At 34.3% G+C, this 21,908-nt stretch overlaps 4 protein-coding genes across 4 annotated transcripts; 1 reads left to right on the top strand and 3 right to left on the bottom strand.

Moving 5' to 3' along the window:
* Positions 1 to 168: 168 nt before the first annotated feature.
* On the bottom strand, positions 169 to 3,340 carry LOC105972092 (uncharacterized). The gene is given in 6 exon segments (XM_012997029.2): positions 169 to 778; positions 1,179 to 1,325; positions 1,424 to 2,153; positions 2,155 to 2,283; positions 2,369 to 2,725; positions 3,250 to 3,340. Coding segments are annotated over 5 exon segments (1,548 nt in total). The 5' UTR covers positions 2,420 to 2,725; positions 3,250 to 3,340; the 3' UTR covers positions 169 to 287.
* A 6,247-nt stretch (positions 3,341 to 9,587) lies between these two features.
* Positions 9,588 to 10,468, bottom strand: LOC148765601 (acetolactate synthase 1, chloroplastic-like). Its single transcript, XM_088811821.1, has 2 exons — positions 10,391 to 10,468; positions 9,588 to 10,151 (listed from the first exon to the last, which is right to left on the bottom strand). The coding sequence occupies exons 1-2, from the start codon at positions 10,466 to 10,468 to the stop codon at positions 9,588 to 9,590; spliced, it is 642 nt and encodes a 213-aa protein (XP_088667947.1).
* A 3,824-nt stretch (positions 10,469 to 14,292) lies between these two features.
* On the bottom strand, positions 14,293 to 15,577 carry LOC105972024 (uncharacterized). The gene is made up of 2 exons (XM_012996960.2): positions 14,810 to 15,577; positions 14,293 to 14,676 (listed from the first exon to the last, which is right to left on the bottom strand). Exons 1-2 carry the CDS (start codon positions 15,275 to 15,277, stop codon positions 14,473 to 14,475), a joined length of 672 nt encoding a protein of 223 aa, XP_012852414.2. The 5' UTR covers positions 15,278 to 15,577; the 3' UTR covers positions 14,293 to 14,472.
* A 3,493-nt stretch (positions 15,578 to 19,070) lies between these two features.
* LOC105971971 (cytochrome P450 81Q32) lies at positions 19,071 to 21,624 on the top strand. Its single transcript, XM_012996906.2, has 2 exons — positions 19,071 to 20,036; positions 20,828 to 21,624. Exons 1-2 carry the CDS (start codon positions 19,122 to 19,124, stop codon positions 21,458 to 21,460), a joined length of 1,548 nt encoding a protein of 515 aa, XP_012852360.2. The 5' UTR covers positions 19,071 to 19,121; the 3' UTR covers positions 21,461 to 21,624.
* The last annotated feature ends 284 nt before the right edge of the window (positions 21,625 to 21,908 follow it).

Genomic DNA, 21,908 nt, shown 5'->3' with positions numbered 1-21,908 from the left:
CTTTGAAATCAACAATTTTCAAAAACCGATCTGAGAATCGGTGGGACGAACCGTTTTAAAATCGATCAAATAATCGTACACAAATAAAAAAACGAAATTGAATAAAATCAAACCGTCGTAAAATCGATTTTAGTGGTTTTCAATCTTACAAAAACTGATATATTTAGTTCACAAATCCCTATTTCTAATATTAAAACCAATCACCTCATCTTTCAACACAGTTTTTTAAGCCAATCAGAAAACGAAACGAAGAAAAACACGTAAAAGACAAACATATACACAGTTATTTAAACGGTTCCTAAAGTTCCCTCGCTTCGGCTTCGCCCAAAGTCACCGAACTGATTCCCATTGGTCGCCGCCTTAACTCCGCCGGGGGCCACCGCCCCCCTTCTGCTCCTGGACGATCTCTGTGATGCCGCCACCTGGATTTTCCGCCTCGTGGTACTTTTGACTTCAACTCGGGACCCACGCCCGATGTCCTTAACAGCCCCGATTTTGATGGATTGTGTGTTGTAATAGGTGAGCTGAGGAAGAAGGCTTTGTGCGTACTTCTTTAATTGTTCGTCGCCTACGTTTTTCTGTGCTGGATTGCCTTCCAAACTGAGGGATTGGAGACAGCTATAATTGGCCGCCAGCTGGCCGAGGCATTTGGTTGTCGAGATTTTGTTGAAACGCAAATCCAAGACGCTTAGTTTTAGGAGGCGGTGGAGACCTTCCACCTCGCTGATTTTGTTGCCAGCTAGATATAGTTCCTTGATGGAAGAGCACCCTGCTAGGCCTTTTTGAAACAGATTAAAAGTTGTATCAGATAGGATTTAAACAATTAAACAATTGAACATTAGTTGATATTTAATTAGTCCGATAACTTTTCGAAAAAAAAAAAAAAACTGGAAAACAAATAAGCCTATATAGAATTACATATTGAACTCTAATAATCCAATTAAATAATTCGAGTCTCGTAAGATTGCATGATCATAATCAAGAAATATAAATTTCTTGAGATGGTTTTAGTTCTTTACGGGACTACGAGTCTTCCGATTTATAAGAAATTTCTTGTGATGGTTTCAATTTTCACACACATTAGATTTAACGCAACATCGAGTATTTTTTTAAGTCAACTGCTATCATGATTTTCGATAATTTTACAATGAGCATAAATAAGAGGATGAAAATCATACCATGTCCAATCCTTAGTATCCGATTATAACTGAGGTCAAGCACGCGAAGTCGAGTAAGATCTCGTAATCCTTCTATGGCATATATATGATTTTTTGACAGATTCAAAATGTGAAGACCTCGTGGAAGAGCACCAGAAGTAATCCTCGCTTAAAAAAAATTACAAACACGAAAAATTTATCAGGCAACATAATAAATCACCTCAGAGCAATATAAAAAAATCGTTATTCGTTAGTATAAAACATACCTATTGAATTTCCAGATAAGTTGACCACTTTGAGGCTGACAAAAGCACTGAGGAACGGGATCACAACCAACCCGAGATTAGTCAACTGAGCCGCTGTGGCCGAGGCATTCAGAGAAGTGATATATCTCGTTGCAGCTTCCGCTCCAGGGTTGACTTTGACTTCCATCTTCTTACTAGAAGGTTCCTCTAATAAAGCATTAGAACCTTCCTGAAACTCGTGATTACTACATGAACCAAATTCATTAGTAAACTCTTCTACCGGGCTGCGGCAGTGCTGATGATCGAAAACCCATTCTTCGATTCTTGTTAGCCTAAGTCCCTTGGTTGGTAATTCATCCTCAATTTTCTCCATATTTACGGCATCTGCCACCACAGGTATCTTTTCAGAATCTAAAGCGTTCAAATCGCCGAGAGATTTAGAGCACGGGAAACTGGATGAAGAGTATTGAACAGGGGAAGTAGTAATGCTGGGCAGAGAAGTGGATTTCACAATACGAGGTGTACAAACACCAGAATCATCTGAACCAGATAAACAAGACTCGTTTGTTGCGAAATTGGAATTAAGTCTAATGGAATCAGATTCTATAAGTTCTTGATCGTCTTTAGCAGATCCATCACAGGAAGCATTATTATGGTCCACGTCATCATCATCATCTGAATGATCATCTGAATGATCGGAACCAAATGTTCGATCTTTTGAATTCAATCCACTTCCCAAAGACTGGCTCTTTCTTATTAACAGGGGAGGAATCGGATTTATCGTCTAATGCATCTCCCTCTTCCTCTAAACCTGACTTGTTTTTCTCCAGGGCATTTTCCAACGTTTTCTTCATTGCTTCAGCAGATAGGCGGCCGATTTTCTGTTAAGAAAAAATAAAAAAATGTATATATTAGAAAATATTTTAAAAGAAAAGATGACAATTTTTAGAACGACGACCCACTAACCTTCTGTTTGTCAGAGTGGCTGTGAGCTTGAAAGCATGAAAATCGAACCATCTTTTGCACATCAAATACTCCTATTTTCTCAAGAATTCCGAAAATATACTAAAAAATAAATCATACGACGCGCTCGTGCGATTCAATTACATTTCCTGACAAGACTAAGCCATAATCGAGGGATAAACCTTGTGAAATGCGGCACAATCTCCAGATATGTGATGAAATTGACCCCCTCAAAACAACTAATAGTATCAGTCCCTTATTATTGCTCCACAATTGCTCACGTGTGTGACGAACTTTTGATGCTGTTATAGCTGCCAGGCTGGAAGGCTAAATCCAATCGTGTATGTAATAATGGAGTCCCTGATTACGATAGAATGCAAAAAATAACATTGATCAGTACAATGCATAGGAGAAACTATCATATAGAAGTCACTTGAGCATTTACACAAACAGTTTGTATGCCAGTATTAATTATATAGTTAATTCGTATGTTGATCATCAATTAGTTCTTAAATCCTAGAAAAGAAAAAGGGAAAAGGAAAAAAAAAACAAGAATTAATGAAAATCATGATTCATAAATTGTAATTCAGCTGAAATCTTCGAAAAATTACAAAATTATTGAGAAAATCATTACTGCATTATACAAACACATAAATTGCAGATAATTCCAGGATACAATTAATCAATTCTGAAGAATTTGCTTCTCAAATCAAAGGCTTGAATTCACATATCATCAAAAACAAAATAAGAACAACGATTTTTTTCAAATACGTTATCGTTCGAAATTCGAAACGAAATCAACAAAAAAAAAATTACAGAATACACGATTAATGGGATAAATACGATTGGAATTGATTACCAAATTAAAGAACAAAAGCGCTAACCTCTGATAGGGCAGATTGGCTGGTAATGTATGTAGGTTTTCTGATAACGAAGAACTACCGAAAAAATAATATAGATACCAATTTATTATTAGGGTTAACTGCAAAAAATCCCCTAAACTTTGGACGTTTTTGCGCTTTATACCCTGAATGGAAAAAAGTTGCACGAGCATACCTGAACTTATTATATTGTTGCACCGGCAACTAAAACTTCTATTTTTAGCCACATTCTTCCCTGAATTGCACACGTGCAATTCACACGTGAAAATAGAGGGGCAATTTCGCCATCTCACAAGGTTTATAAAAAAACAAAAAAAAAAAAAACAAAAAAATCAAAAGAAAATTAGAAAAAATAAAAAAAGGAAAACAAATATTTGGTCATCTTCTTCCTCATTTTCTTGGCAGCCGAACACAGCACCAGAATTTGACCACCACCACCTCTGCTCCGCCGCCGTGCCACCACCTCTGGCCTTTGCTCCGCCGCCGCGCCACCACCATCACCATCTCGGCCGCGCGTTCCTTCCAGGTCCACCAATTTCAGTCAACCAACCAGTACTGCAAGTTTAACAGCCCTACACTCCAATTGTTCACATCCTCCTTGTACTTGGCTGCCCTCTTCGCCTCCTTAGCCGCGGGGGAGGTCACCAAGAAATTCGGCCGTCGTATATCCATGATGATGGCCGGTTTTATCTTCTTGTTCGGCGCCGCCCTCAATGCCGGTGCTGTCCACCTATCCATGCTCATCTTGGGCCGTGCCACCACCTCTGGCCTTTGCTCCGCCGCCGCGCCACCACCATCACCATCCCTTAATCTCACTCTCAAATCAATGTCGAACCCCTCAGATCCCTTCTTTTATGGATTTGTTTCTCCCTTGTAATCGGTCCCTTTGCCCCTTCATCTCTCACCGCCGGTGATATCCACGTCGGTCTTGGCCCCCCTCTCAATCAAATCCCCACCAATGCTTCTGTTGATATCATCAATGACAAATTCAACATAAAATCAACCAAAACCTTAAAGAAAACACCCGAAGATGCCGCCGCCGCCGCCGTTGGATTCAATGGGCATTTCGAGAAATCGACAATTAAGGATGGATCTTTGGTGGATAAATCGAAATCAAAATCAAAATCGGACTCGGAATCAGATACGATTGAAAAAGCAAAATCGGAGAGATTAATTAATTTGGTGTTTTGGTTGGGCTGGTGTTGACGAAGTGGATGAAGAGTTTGGTTGGGGCTGCTGTTGACGGGAAGAAGAAGCTTTTTTTCTTTCTTTTTTTTTTTCTTTTTTTTTTTTTTACGATTTATTAAAAAGAAAAGGAAGAAAATGGGTGTAAAAGGAAATGACTCATTTACCCCAGCTATATACACGTGTAAGGCACGTGACTTGGATTCCGGTCAATTTTGGCCAAAAATGGACATTTTGGACATTGGTGCTAAGAATAATAGAGTTCAGGTATGCTCGTGCAACTTTTTTCCGTTCAGGGGGTAAAGCGCAAAAACGTCCAAAGTTTAGGGGATCTTTTGCAGTTAACCCTTATTATTATCAATGTGAAGAAAAAAAAGGGAAAATATGAAGAATTTTTTTAAAGAAAAACTTTTTTGTGTAACCTAATATTGAAATTACTTGTCGGTTAATTAAATCACTTCAGATTTCGAAAATTTGATTTGGAAAAGAGATAAACATTAATGAATTTATTATATTTATTAAAATATTAAAACATAGGTCCGTTTGGTTGTCAAGATAAGTCATGATTAACTAAATAGTTGGATTTAATTTGATGTTTGGTATCATTAATAATTTGCTGGGTCGACCCGTCAAAATTATATATTCATGACTTACCTTGCCTTGTCGTGGCTTATCTTCCATTCTAATGAGTTTTTTTTTTGACGTTTTAAGCTTCAATAAAATAATTGGATTTTATTAGATTGTTTAATATTATCTTGATTAATCCTATCTTGCCAACCAAACGGGACAATAGAGAATAATTTAAAAATAATGGGTTATTTATTTGTGTCCACAATTCAAATTGAGCGAATTTCGCGACATAATTTGGACGTCATGTACTCAGGTTGTCGTCTATTGCAAAAGCTAAACTAAAAATATGTACTATGACAAGGTTTGGAATTGTTTCGGAAATTATTTTCGTTTTATTTTGGGAAAATATGTTTTGAGAGAATAATTTTAGAATAAAAGTAATGTTTGGTTTATAATTTGAGATTAGATAAAATACATTGTAGCAGCCAAATCATATTTAGAGCCCGTTTGGCTAAACTTATTTAAAACATCTTATAAGCTCCTACATCTGATAAGATGTTTTAGGAGCTGATAAGCTGTTAGATCTTATTTTAAAAATTATTTTTTAAGGTGTTTGGATATGTAGCTTATAAGTTACTTTTGTTTTTATAAGTTGTTCAGGTGTTTGGAAATAAAAGGTCTGTTTATTGCTATAATGACAAAAAAGTACATGACGCTAGTATAATTGTTAAACTTATTTGACTCAAATACTTTTGTTCCTAAAATATTATTATAATATTTACAAATTATTTTTTCAAATAATAATAATAATATAAAATTATATAATAATATAAAATAAAAGTTGTAAAAGAAATATAATTTTTTTTTTGTAGATGAAAGAAATATAATTTATTATGGAGATAATAAGAATATTCGTGTATTTTTATATACATATAAAATATAAATAGAGAATAATTTTTTTACAATTATTATGACAATTACGAAAATTATATTTAACTAATTATTAATCTTAATTACAAGGATACGTTGTTTTGATAAAATATAAATATTATTAGTATTCATATAATATAATAAAGTATTTGAGGGTAATTTTGTATTTTAAGTATTTTAGTAAAGAAGCAAATAAGATCTTAAAGAAAAAAGGTGGGGTAGAGGTACTTTTTAAAAAACATCTTATAAGCTCCCTAACAGCTTATTTTTAGAAAAAATAAGATCTTTTGCAATTTTTTTACCAAACACCTTTTAACAACTTATAAGCTCTTAAACATCTTATAAGATGTTTTTAGGAGCTTATAAGCTCAGTCAAACAGGCTCTTAATGTTGTTTGTTAGAAGAAGAATTTGAAAAATAAAGTGATGTTTATTTGTTTTCAAATAAAAATATTTCTTTACTGTAATAATTAAATGTTTTTACTATAACAGCCAAATGATGTTATGTCGAAAGAATAAAACTGAAATATTTTTTTTTTTTTTGAGATGAATAAAACTGAAATATAAACATAACCAAACATCGCTGATGTGTTTACTCTCAAAAACAAAAGTGTAAAGTTGTATCAAAACTGGAATAAATATTAAAATACTGAAGTTATTATAATTTAAAAAATTCCTAAATATATGAAGAAAAAAACACACATTCTTTTTAGGTCTTAACAACTCTGTAATGCAACAATCAGCCGAGCCGCAACAGCTTAAACAATGTCGTTTTGCTTCTGAAAAGCTTGACGATACACTTCCGTTATAAGGATGAAATTAAAGGTAACCTAGTCACTAGGGCTTTTTTATTATATGTCTTTTTACCGGTCAGTTGACCCATTAACGACCCAACTATTATGGTCGATAATTACCCATCAACCAACTCGTTTTGGTCGGACCGATAATTTCAATAAACCCATATATAGTTGGGTCGGTTGATAAATTCTAATACGTTGAAAATCGGTTGGTCAATATCACCTTACCAACCGGCCTACTATTTTTTGTTAATATTTTCTATTTTCAATTTTTCTCATATTCATTGCAACGTTCACCCCACGTCTTTAAAAAAAAATTAAAAAAAAAAAAATTGATGAAATGAACATAATAACTTTTTTCTTTAAACACCTTTTTTACTTGTTTCATTCTATTACTGCGCAGAAATGGTTGCTCTTGCATGGAAAATGAAGAACTTTGAAGATCGATGTTTGAAGAATAGTGCACCCCACATAGAATAATAATAATAATAATAATAATAATAATAATAATAATAATAATAATAATAATAATAATAATAATAATAATAATAATAATAATAATAATAATAATAATAATAATAATTATTATTATTATTATTATTGTTGTTGTTGTTGTTGTTGTTGTTGTTGTTGTTGTTGTTGTTGTTGTTGTTATTATTATTATTATTATTATTATTATTATCATTATTATTATTATTATTATTATTATTATTATCATTATTATTATTATTATTAGTAACTTTACCCCAACCAAATTCACGTCCAAATGAAGGATAATCAAGTGCAAATTGCGTGCAAATCTCGTTCTTATTACGTTATAATGTGATGATACGGGCAAATTTATACTTATTTTTCCAAGCAAAAGTATTTTCAAAAATGAATAATGATTCAAAATAAAAATAATATAATACTTTAATATTAATTCGTTAGTGTTATATATAAATATATATATATATATATATATATATATATATATATATATATTGTTAATGTTATGTATATATTAAGATCTAGCTGAAATATTTAATATGAATTTGAATTTACAATAAAGGACAAAGAATGGAGGGCCTTAAAGAGAATATCAATGAAAATGACCAATCATCATTTTCATAATATATTTCCAATTGTTGTTGAGGAACATTTAATTTAGACCACACTAAAATACAACAACCTTTCCTTCATAACAACCAACAATTCTCCACCACAAAAACCTAGTCCACCTTTTTTTTAATATATATATATATATATATATATATATATATATATATATATATATATATATATATATATATATATATATATATATATATATATATATATATATATATATATATATATATATATATATTACTGAAAGAATTTATGGTCCCGAATTCGTATAATACAGAGATGTTATCTGAAGTGTTATGACACTTGAGAAAACATGCAGCGGAAATATAAAGATAAAAGAACAATACTCAGAATTAAAAATGTTCACAAGTAAAGACTTGTGAACTTGCCCTTTACAGGACGGAAAAATATATTAAAACAGTATTCCAAGAATACAAACAGAAGAGGTGCGAAAACTTCTTCCTTATGAATGAATCATTCTCATGATCATTCTTACAATCAAATCTAGATACTAAAAGAAAAATATTAAAAATTCTAGATTTCAAAGATGTACTCGTGAGGAGTACGTAAAGAACTTATGAATGAATCACTATCTTGATCATTCTTACAACCAAGTCTAGAAACATATATACTAAACAATCTAGATTACAAAGAATGTACTTATGAGAAGTACGTAAAGAATGTACTCATAAGGAGTACGTAAAGATTGTACTCATGAGGAGTACAACCAACCGATCCTAAAAACACACTAAAACACTCATGTATTCTTTTCAGCTCTCGGTGTTTAATTCTTCGGAATCGATCAATTTCCATGAGTATTGAAATCGGTATTTATAGACATTTCAAGCTTCCACTCCTCAGCCCATGATCTGCAAGAAAACCAACCACAAGAGCACTCAAGAAAATGGGTTAGTGGGTTAGTTAGGAAGTTAGAATAAAATCCACAATTAAACCCACTAAGCACTACTTAGCCCACTAAGTATTATACTTAGCCCACTAAGCACTATACTTAACCCACTAAGCACTACTTATTCAATAACTAAAATTTAGTTTAGAAAATAAGAAAATTAAAAACAAAATGTGGAAATAATCCACGTGTTTCAATTACATTTATTGCAATTAACGTTTTAGGTGGTGTTTGCAAACAAACGATTTTCCAAAGTGATTATGAGTTTTTTAATGTTGAAAAAAATTGATGTTAAAAAAAAAAAAATCATAATTATTTTGGAAAAGCGTTTGCAAATACCACTTTAGAATAGTTTTATTATAATAATAGAGGTTGTGTTTGAACTAAATATTTTTCATATACTTAATTAGAGATTCAACTGTGTATATGAAACAAATGTGAGATCTTAATTATTGAGGTTGATACGGACCAAATTGTCCTCATGGGGTTTCCTAATCATTTATTGGGCCGTAGATTGAGTTTTCACTTGTATTTGGCACAAAATAATATCAGGCCCAAGAAGAGGAGTTATGGCAAGTTTGCTTATTTCTTGCCGATCAAGTATCCTCACCTATAAATAGGGAGTTACTCTCAACTTATCACTTCTATGCTCTCTCTTACATATCACACTCGATTATCTCTCGATAAAAACTGACTTGATCGTCGGAGCTTCTACGCCGGGAAACCCCTCCCGGCGTTGCAGGTACCCCTCCGGCGGAAGGATCACACGTCATCGTCTCGACCATTTTGGAACAAATCAGCACCAAATCAAGGAAGAAGAAGAAGAAAGCCCCACAGACGAAATCACCGGGCATCGGGTCTCGCAAGGGCAGCTCCGATAGCTGCTGGAAGCCCGAATCCCATAGCGCCGAAACCGCCGGAAGTCAACCACTGGCGGGGCCTGTTGTACTTGTAGAATTGTGCCGCCCACATTTGGTGTTGCCCAACGCCGGTGGTAATGATTGCATCTCCATTAGTGAGCTCCTCAAGCACCTCAATTGCGTATTGAGGTGGGATGTTGGCTTCATTATGACTTTTGTAACTCAACGGATATCTTTGCTTTTGTTCTCGAAGCTCTTCCCTCCACATCGAAAATATGTTACCATGTATTCTTGCTTGTTTCTCAGCATCCAGTATTTTGTTCAATCCTTGGAGAGCCAACTTTATGTCGGCACAGATGGAGACATGTGGTTTCTTATTTTTGCCTATCTCTGACGAATCGATGTCTATGTGGACGATTTTAGCTCGGGTGGCAAATGTCTCCAGCTTGCCGGTCACACGGTCATCAAATCGAACACCAAATGCAAGTAGCAAATCACTCTTGTCGACGGCGTAGTTGGCGTACATCGTCCCGTGCATGCCAAACATCTGTGATACGGACCAAATTGTCCTCATGGGGTTTCCTAATCATTTATTGGGTCGTAGATTGAGTTTTCACTTGTATTTAGCCCAAAATAATATCAGGCCCAAGAAGAGGAGTTAGGGCAAGTTTGCTTATTTCTTGCCCATCAAGCATCCTCACCTATAAATAGGGAGTTACTCTCAACTTATCACTTCTATGCTCTCTCTTACATATTACACTCGATTATCTCTCGATAAAAACTGACTTGATCGTCGGAGCTTCTACGCCGGGAAACCCCTCCCGGCGTTGCAGGTACCCCTCCGGCGGAAGGATCACACGTCATCGTCTCGACCATTTTGAAGCAAATCAGCACCAAATCAAGGAAGAAGAAGAAGAAGAAAGCCCAACGGACGAAATCAGAGGTCAAACAAGAAGTCTAACGATGCTCATTCTCTTAGTTCTAGTTTGTATTAGATATTTAATCTTTGAAATAAAAAAGAAAATTGATATATTAAAAAACATAAAAATATCAATTGATCAGCAACAAGTAGTTGATAAGTAACTAGCGGTTGAGATTAAGTCGTAAACCACACGTAAAACTTGACCAATCACCATCCTCATGATAATATCTTCTCGAATGTTTGTTGAGGACCTACAACTTTAGGTGGTGTTTGCAAATGTTTTTTGAAAGTGATTATGCGGTTTTTTTTGCTCATAATCTGTTTTTAGGTGCTTGCAAAATCAACTTTTGTTTTTGCTTCTCTTAAAATAATCTGCTTTAAGCTATTTTTTTAAAAGCACCCATAACCCTGCTTTTTCAATTTTAGTTCATTTTCCGAAATTTTTGCAAACACCCTCAACTTTTAGAAATAAGCACTTAAAACTAACTTAAATCACAATCACTAACTTCTGCTTTTAAATAATCATTTGCAAACACCACCTAAACGTTAAGCTTTTTTTAACGGCTTATAAGAGCAACTCCAATGCTAGATATTAAAATTGAGTTATCAAATACTCATTTGATATTTGAGAATTATTTTAATATTAATTTAAAATTCATCTACTCCAACCATGGTTATCAAATTAATTATCAATTAGAAGTTTATGGGTGGTTTTATTTGTAATTGCCACGTGTCAACTTCTGATTGGATGTTTAGGAGGTTACATTTTTGATAACTCAATTTCCAGCAAGTATTTTTACAACCCGAAAGGTGAATTATCAAAATTGAAACCTCATTTGATAACTCCATTGGAGTTAAAGATTTCTATTTTTAAGTATGTAAATGGGAGTTAAATGTTTGAATACTCTATTTGATAACCCCATTGGAGTTGCTCTAAGCTTAATCAACCATCTATTTTATTAACCGACAATTTTGCACCACAAAATCCTACTTACTTTAACTTTTTATTCTCCACCTCTCTTTTTAATCGCCTTATTTATTTAATTATTATTATTGTGTTTTTTTTTCGTTTTTGAGAGGACCATAGATTCTTTATTTATACCAAATATTGGACTATACAACAAAGTATTCACGCAAAACAAATCCCCAACCACAATCTTTTAGTCTCTTAAGGTAAGACTATATTATAAAAAGTCTTCTTATTTGTATAATTACAACCATTTCTCATAACTATGTATCTTTTTTACGAAAATCCCTCTTATTTAGTACAAAAATTTGCATCGTAAACAGGGGTGGACTGAGGGTTTCTTTCGGGGGGGAGGGGGGGTGGGGGCGGGGCGGGCTGCTAGAATATGGAGGTGAATTAAGAGAATATTTTTATTTGTTTTTATGGACTAAAGTGAATAAAATTGAAAGTTTAGCGGGCGAAAGTGCATTAACTAATACATACATAACTAATAAAAAAATGTTAGAAAAAATTATAGGGGGCAGGGGCCACCCCAAGCATACCCATGGGTACGCGCCTGACCGTAAATGTAAACGTGTAAGATAATACATAGCTATAGTAAAGAAGTGGTTGTAATTACCCAAACAAGATGGGGGTTTTGTAATTTACCCGTACCTTAGGGGGTTAGCCGTAATTTGGCCACAATTTTAAATAGTTTATTTTAAACTTGACTTGACAAAGATCTTCTTCTTTTTTAATTGTATTTCTTCAGCTACTGGTCAATTGCATTATTCCTTGTATTTAATTTTTGAACTATAATCTGGTTATTGAATTCTATATTAGAAAAACATAGAAGAAATAATTATGATGAAATTAAATTAAAATATTTAATGTGGTTGAAAACCTAATTTAAAATCATAGACAAAACATTTTAAGAGTGACGATACATAACAATTTGGAAACATACACCAAATAAAATTTATACGGTAAATTATACCTATATCCCCGAGGTATGCTAAAATAACTTTAAGGTCTCTATAATATTGGTAATTGTAGTTACACCCCTAAAATTATGAAAACATAGAGTTTTGGATTAAATTTGAAAATATGGAAGATTTAATTATTGTAAATAGTTTTTTATATGTAAAGAATAATTGGTCCAAAGCGAGATTTCTTTATAAAGTGATCAATTTAGAGATGAGCATAATTAGTAATATAATTGTGGCCTTGTGGGTCTCTATGTTTATGTTGTGGAGTCACTAATGGTTGTAATTAAGTCGTAAACGACACGCTAATACTTCTCTTACAACAAAAAAAGTCGAATCATTTATAAAAGTTCAAGTTACTATATATGGCATTATCGACCATAAATAAGAGGTCTTTATTTAATATTTGGTATTCCCAATAACTTACATGATCGACTCAATTCACAAACATTATGTTATCATGGTTTATCTTTCTTTTTAGCAATGTTTTTTTCTGAACCTTCCGAGATCCAATAATACAATTGAGTTTCATTATTATTTAATTTTATCTTGATTAATCTTATATTTCCAGCCAAACAGGCCTAACTAAAAAAATTAAAATAAAGATGAGATTAAGGCTTGTGAATGTGTATTAGCCAAGTCATAAAGATAATCAACTAGTACTAGATATTTTCAATTTTTATAATAAAATAAAGCTGCCTTTGAAATTAGTTTTAATTTGGACCAAGCAAACAAAGCAAAGAAATAATTTAATTAGTTTTGGGGAAGCCAAATCATCACAATGTGTGATGTACATTGAAAAATGAGTGATGACAAATTGGTTGTATCCACCAATAGCTGTCTTTGTTGAATACGCCGTCGTTTGAGCTAGAAATTAAATATACCCACATTTGATAACATAGTATAGTCTAGTAGATGTATTCATATGAATATATGCATGTTTTGTACCATCTATTCTTAAAGCTATTATTTAGTATTTGCTTACATTATCGGCCGATTTAAGATATTCTAAAATTCATTTTCAAAATTAGAACTCAAGGATCGCAGGTTTTGTAGATGCTACACCCGGTAAAAAACACCGAACAGTCTTAAATTATTGATCTACACATAATAATACAAATATACATGTGTATCTGTACTTAGTGAATGATTATTTAGATAAATTTATAATTCAAAATCATCCGATGTGTAACATCAGGTGTAGCATTTCATAGACCAGAATCTCATTTACCGATCAATACTTATAATATATAGTATCTTTTGTCCGAATATGACATTCTCACAAACTCCGAATTCATTATTCGAGCGGGATTGAGAAAGTTAGAGGGTAATAACACTAGGTCAATTGTTCGATTTTCTTTGAATTTGATTATGTCATTTATAAGAGCATTTTTCTAAACATTAGTTCTCACAAACAAGCTCAAACTTAATCCGTAGAGTGTTTTAGAGAAAGAAAAGATTTTTCTAATTCAGATTCTTATAGAGAATAAACAAAAACTTTATTTACAACAATAAACCTTTATTTATTACAAAAGTTTTTCAATAATTTATACAAAATACTCACTCCATGCCAAAAAGTATATATAGTTTTAATTTTTTTTTTTTTTCATATTCTACATTATTTATCAATTTAAATGCATTGGTACATTCATTGCATTTGTCTCAATTTTGAAACAAATAAGAATATTCTTTTTTACTATAATCCCATTTTATTTAATTTTTATACCAGTAGAATAACCCAATCCACAAACATTTCGACACGTGGACTATATTTTGAAATCTACATAAACAAATGATAATAAATGAAAGAACTACACATCCAATGATCCGAAAGTGTGACACAAAATATTCCTCTATTGTTGAGAACTTGAGATGAACACAAATTATCATCCCTATGTATAAAACTATATAATCCAAAATATATATAACTAAAATGTAATCCTAATTCTGAAACCCTAATCTAAACTGTGGTAAATTAAACATTATCATATAATAAAAAAAAAGGCAAATTCAACTAAATTTGTTGGTGACTAGAGAGATCAACGTCCACGTCAGACGGCGGCGAGTTCAGATCGAAGGTGTGTATTTCCGGCGTTTCGGTACCCGAACCGGCTTTTTCCCGGCAGAATCTTTTGGCCGGCGACTCGCGCACTCCAACCCGACCCGGATCCGTTTTCTGAATATTTCCCGATGGAGTTTTTGAACAGCCGTTGTTGTCCTGCCATTTAAACACACACAAAACCCTCGCCGTTGAGTTTTGAAACTTAAAAGAATAAAATTAAAATAAAATTAAAAATAAAATTAAAAATAAAATTAAAAATAAAATAAAAATAAAGTGAAAAAGCTCATACATAGGAAGGATGGTTAGACGAAAAAATTTCATCGTGTCTGCAGCGCTTCCTCGAATCCACCGCTTCGCCGCCGTCGCCGCCGTCGCCGCCGTCGGAGTTTTTGCTGGTCGAAGAACTTTCCGGCGGAGACCAAGGCACCACCTGATTCTCCATTTCCTTCTCATCGCGTTCCTCCTCCTCCTCCGCCGCTTCCGCCGCCGCCGTCGCCGGAGCTTCTTCATCTCCGCCGTCACGGATCCTTGAATCGGAACATTTCAGGCAGAAGGAGACGGCGGGGCCGACCTTAGCGCCGGAAGCGGACCACGGCGTCGGGGATTGGCAGACGTGGCATAACAGATTCCTGGAGTGACGCGCCACCAGGAAGTTAGCGGCGTGCACCTTTGCGTCGCAGTCCCAGCATAAGCTAGCCTCGTCCGCCTCGCAGCGTATCCTCGCCATTTTCTCACACAACTCACACGCCTTCTTCATATTTCCAGCTAGATCAAAACAAAAAATATAAAACTGAACAAAATAATTAAGAGAGAGAAAGAAGAGAGAGAGAGAGAGAGAGAGAGAGATTGCAGGTTTGAAACTGATGGGGAAGAATGAAAAGAATGAATGGTGAGAAGTTAGAGAGAGAAAGGGAAAGAGAAACTATAAGCAAGTTCCATTAATTCAACTAGCAGTCAAACATATAATACACAAACCCTTATTTCAATGGTAAATTACGGAATTGCCACCACCCACTCGAAATAAAAACTAATGGTTCCCCTTTATTCTCGGTGCGATAAAGGGGAATAAATTGATACTAGTAGATTTAAATTGCAAAGTCCTTCTTTGGTTGGAAAAATTAGTAATTATTAAATTAAATATTTGATTTTTTTTATATTTAGTATATTTAATAAATTAATTGATCGATAAGTAAATATTATGTTATTAGGTTTTTATTTTGCCTTTTAAAAATATTTTTTTACTGGACCCTTCAAGGTCTAATAATTTAATGAAATTTTGGGCATCGTTTGGTTGTCAAAATAAAATTAGCCGAAATAAAATTAATAAATTTATTGAAACTCAATTGTACTATTGAACATTAAAAGAACCTATAAAACATATGTTTAAAAATTAAGATAAAACATGATAATATAATACTTGCGGGTCGACCCAACAAATTATTAGGGATACCATTATGTGTAATTTTCCCAACCAGATCAGACTTTCTTAAATTATTTACTCTTATGTTGACAATTATACGAGGCCTAAGAAGATAAAACGTTAATTAATAAAGTATATTGATATTTTGTTAGTTATTTTCAAGATAAAAATCTAATTGATGAGATAGTTTTATTTAATTATTCTTTTGAAGAAATTCCTTGATGAGGGTAAAGTTGGAAAATCGAGGAGAGTACACGAGATATTTTGCGATTGGTTGGCGAAAACGACGGCGTACGAGGGAGAGGAAGTGAGTGGTGTGTGGTGTGACAGGTGTCGATAATCTAGGGATCCTGAAAGTGGATTTTCCTTAGTGTGTGTGTGTGTGGTGTGTGTTTCTCGAAGGGGTTTTTTTAATTGTTTTATTTATCATTTATTAATGTTTGATGCCGCAGTTGGTGCGGTGGAGGATATTTTTCGATTGGTTGGCGATGACGTGGCGGAAGGAATGGGCAGATTTCAATTTGCTCACATGGAAATTACTGGGTCCCACGATTGATATGTTTGCACCGTGTTTTGCACGTGACTCTGATGCAAAAATTTCTTAACCGCTTTGACATGTGGAAAGGAGGTGGTCCGATTGCCGATTGTGTGTTAATTTGTTTAAATTATATTAATTTTATATTTCAAATTATTGAATTCTTCAAGAGGAAGTAAAATTTTAAACTTTTATTTATTTATTTTAATAATAGAAGTTTTTAAATTTTAAATTTCACAATAACCAAAATATATTATTTAAATTTTAAATTTCGAAATATACCAAAATTTTTGGAAACTATCTTTATATTAAATAATTCGAAAAATATTAAATTATCTAATATATAGAATTTTCTATATTAAATTTCAAAAATCCTATATTATAAATTGAATTGTATTTTAAATTAAAAAAATAAAAAATAAGATATGATTAATGAAAAAACAATTTGTGAATATCATATTATCATAATACTAAATAAAAAAAGTTACATATTTCTATATGAGTAATGAAAAAAACTTTATTATTCAAACAGTATCAAACAAAAACAATTTACATAATTTGTCATTCAATTGGTTAGAGAATCGATACACGGAGTAAATTAAATGGGCATTTATGAAATTGGACTGTTTCATGGTAATGGATAATTCAACCCGTTCTGAGAAAAGGGTGGTCCGGTTCAACTTTGTACTAAAAGGGTGGCCCTAGTTTTCTTAATACAGGATAACCTCGATAAATGAATAACTTCGATTAAATAATACTCAATTGACATATAGGTCACTGGGTAAACATACACTATTGTATAATAGCTTGCAAAGCATACGAGAGATATAAACAACATTAGGCTAAACATGTGTGACAAGTTCCACCTAGCGACCGTTGGCAAGGGGATTCGAACCTGGGTCAATTGACATAAGTTCACTTGCTTCAACCGCTAGGCCATCCCTTGCAGGACAATGTATAGAGATTTAACTGTATGGAAACTAGTGAATATTACACACGATTTTCGAGTTAACTCAAAGGATTGCGAATATTTTCAGATTTGGCGTACTTTTTATTTCGCTTTGAGAGGCTTCCTTGGTTACTTAAGAATTTTGCTCTTCACGTTTCGATCATAAGGGTTTTTCGATTGTATTTTCATATGATTCGATCGTTTGTGTTTACTTGCTGATTTTAATGCTTTATTTTGATTTTGCATACTAGGGTTTTGTTCTTTTTGGTCGGGTTTGGCGATCGCTATATCTCACGTGTCTCCTTTCTCATTTATCTTTTTTTCGAATATTCACCATAACCCAATTTCCCGATTCTATCTACCCTTGTGGTAGATCTATTTTGGGTGGCACCATCCGTGACACCTATTGCTCGTTGTATTCCTCATCAATAATCACACTCTCGCTCCACATGGAAAACCTCATCGCATGCATGTGAGGAACTTCAGCATCACAATGAGGAAGAAGAGGGAATTACTATCGATGTGAGCAATTCACCTGCTAGGATTTTGTCGCATGTTGAGGGACAAACTAAGTCGCATATCGATTTAATATGGGAAAGGTCATTGGTTTATGAAGTGAGGATACCAACTCTACTGGTATGAGGTCTTTTGGAGAGATCTAAGAGTAAAATCAATTAAGTTTTGCTTAGATTAGACAACATCATACCAATGTGGAGTTTGTCCTTTCCGATGGACCCCAACAGTGGCATTACAGCCATGGCCCAAACTTACTAATGTGGCGTAAATTGCCGGAGGTCCCAATGCCACACAAATATGGTAAACTCCCCGTGCGCAAATAGCGGGTGTCTCGGTGTTCATTTATTCGAGGGGAGGATTGTTTGCGGGCCATTGTGGTTTTCTTAGAGTACGAGTTTTTGCGACACACTCAATTTACAATTTACAATTTTCTTGATCTGGATCTTTGAAACCCTAATCAATTAATGGGATTACTTAAAAGAAATTAAAAAAAAAATAATTATAAGAACAATACAAAAAACCCCTGTGAATAACACTAGCTATAATATAGCCAAGAGCACTCATAATATGATGTTTCGGGTCTATGAAATATGAAGACAAAGTTGTTCATTAACTTTTCATGCACCAATAAATTTGTCTCCAGAAATTGAACCACGTGGTCTCAATAACTCATGCATGTTGCCACGTGTCGCCTTAACCATAAGGGCCTTCACGAAAATACCAGACTTTTAAAAAAACATAATTTACTCCATCAATTTTAAATTAACTGTCTTCAAAAAAAAATATGTTCTAGTATATTGTATACCACATTAAAACTTAGTAATACATTAATCACTCTTTCTCAATTTTATCTACATTAATTACACATAGACTATTTGAAAAGATTATCTCAATAAAGATAGAAGTAATTGAGAATATTATTGTTAAACTACATTGAATATTTTGTGTTTTAGTTATGCAAATTTTATTTAAAAGTAGAAGTTAATGATTGTAAATTAAGTTTTATTAAGTGATTATTACAAATTGCAAATTGATTTTAGAATTCTAATTATGTAGTTGTAAAACATGTTTTCCCAAATAATTATAAGAAAAATCCAAATCCATAAAATATATAGAAACCATGCTATATATAATTAATTAATTAATTAATTAATTAATATTACCCTCTCTCCATTTCCGCCATGGAAGCTCTGCAACTCCAATTCCTATACCTCCTTCCACCACTCTTCTTAACACTCTACACAATCACTCACCATTTCCTTAACAAATATCTCAATCTCCCACCCACACCTTTCCCCATTCTCCCAATTTTAGGGCACCTCCACTTCTTCTTCTTCTTCACCAAATCCACAACTCTCCACCGCTCACTGTCACAAATCTCGCGGCGGCGCGGCCCGATCCTCCTCCTCCGCCTCGGCTCCCGGCCAGTCCTTCTCGTTTCCTCCCCGTCCGCCGCCCAGGAGTGCCTGGTCAAAAACGACGTCGTCTTCGCCGACCGCCCCAATCTCCTCAACGGGAAGCACTTCGGCTACAACTTCACCAGCCTCGCGTGGGCCCCGTACGGCGGCCACTGGCGAAATCTGCGGCGGATCTCGACGCTCGAGCTCCTCTCCGCGCGTCGAATCCACGCGCTCGCCGGAGTTAGGGCGGACGCGTCCCGATCGCTGGTTCAGAAATTGATCGCGATCGGAGACGATGATGACGTGGATTTGAGGAAGCTGTTTTTCGAGCACGTTTATAATGCGGTGATGAGGATGATTACTGGAGAGGAGGCGGCGGAGGAGGAGGAGGAGGAGGGTTGGGAGGTTTTTGGGGGGATTGTGGCGGAGATGACGGAGGTGACGTTGGAAGCTAACGTCGTTGACTTTGTGCCGTTAGTGGGGCGGTTATTCGGGATTGGAGATTGTGTGGAGAGGAAGATGAGTTTTGTGCAGGAGAAGAGAGAGAGGTTTATGGAAAACGTGATCGAAAAGCATCGTCGGAAGAAGAAGGAAGATGAAGATGGAATGGAGAAAAGCTTGATTCAATTTCTGTTGGATTTGCAGAGAGAAGAACCTGAATATTACACTGATCAAACCATCAGAAATCTCCTACTGGTAAGAATTAAGATACCTTACAATTGCATGCAAATTATCGACAATTTTCGGATCGGAAGTGGCGGAATTCGAATATTCAAATAATGTAAAAAACAAATTAATATTAATATTAAAAAAAAGATGATATTTTTTTTTTGGAGGTTAATTAAATCGCTATCGAGATTCGAAGGCTCATATATAATTGATCAAATTATATATTGGGATCCGAAAATCGAAATCTTGTGTATGCTCTAATTAACTCCAATCCAAAAAAATACTCGGAATCGGAGTTTTACGAGAATTTGGAATCAATATTTTTGTTCCAATTTCATCAATTTGGGTATTGGGATCTGGATAAATCGGAAATTTCATTCCAATTTCCATCTCAGAGTATGTCAAATGCCAACCGAGTACCACCAAAGGTACCAATTAGAGTTGTAATTGTCAAAGTTGAATTGATTTTTTTTTGTAACAAGACAAGTTGTTAATAAATGATTACTTTGTTGGCCGATTTGAACTAAATTAAGATCATAAATGATAAAAGAACGAAAATTATTTGATGTTACATTGACTTCTCTTCTGAAACATGCAATTTTAAGTGACCATTTTATTGATAAAGTTGAAATTAATTGGCGCCAATTTTCAAAATGTTCAATTAATCATGCATCATCGTCATATGTAGTAAAACTCAAAGCTACTATTAGTTTATTTCATTTAATATTGGTCAAATATACATGATGTATGTGTGTGTGTGTGTGTGTATATATATATATATATATATATATATATATGATCTCAATTACAAATTACAGGTATTACTCCAAGGAGCAACACACGCTACATCAGCCACACTAGAATGGGCATTCTCACACCTCCTGCAAAACCCACACATTCTAACACGAGCAAGATTCCACATAGACAACCACCTCATCGGCAAAGAACGCCACCTCATCACCGAATCCGAGGTGGCCCAAATCCCATATCTCCACCTCATAATCAACGAGACCCTCCGAATGCACCCCCCGGCCCCACTTCTCACCCCCCATCTCTCCTCCCAAGAGTGCACCATCGGTGGGTTCCGCGTGCCACGTGGCACCATGCTATTGGTCAACGCATGGGATATCCACAACAATCCGGAAACATGGGAAAACCCTAATGAGTTCTTGCCCGAGAGATTTGAAGGAGTGGGGAAAAATAATAAAAATGGGTTCGATTTTTTGCCGTTCGGGTGGGGGCGGAGGGGTTGCCCCGGTGAGAAACTGGCGGTGGCTATGATTGGGGCGGTGTTGGGGTGTTTGATACAGTGTTTTGAGTGGGAGAGAGTTGGTGGTGGTGAGATTGATATGAGAGAAGGTAAAGGGGTTATTACAACTAGAGTTCAACCTCTGAAGGCTAAGTGTTGTCCACGTTCGTTTCTTGTTGACCATTCTTCTTTCTTGAAGTGATTATGATCGATTTTGTGGGTTAATTTTGCACTATACTATGTTTGAATCTTATCTATGATTTTGTGTCTAATTGTACGAGTTGAGCGATTTTATAATGTTTTCTTTTTTATATCAATCGACTATGGAATCGTACAATTTGAACCGTTATTGAAGAGTGTTGGGATTTTTAATAAAAATAGTATTTTATTAAATATTTTATTTGACCAATTTATGAGGTCATTTAGAACAACATTTTGAAACTTCCAAAGACATCATTTTGTCTCATAAAACCTCAATATTTTCCTTTAATTCTATATTAAATAGAGGTTTTATGGTGGTCATATTTCATAATATAAAAAGGGGGACTTTGTGGTTTTACAAGGCATAAGAGTGAAGAGAAAAAGAAACACCTTTCATCTATATTACTTTGAGCTCTTGTTGTGTGTCGGGTGTAAGCTTCTACTTCACT

The sequence above is a fragment of the Erythranthe guttata genome, chromosome 13 (genome assembly GCF_056151865.1).
Source record: "Erythranthe guttata isolate IM_541 chromosome 13, IM_541, whole genome shotgun sequence".
Classification (NCBI taxonomy): Eukaryota; Viridiplantae; Streptophyta; class Magnoliopsida; order Lamiales; family Phrymaceae; genus Erythranthe; species Erythranthe guttata.
This window is presented reverse-complemented; position numbering and strand designations above follow the sequence as displayed.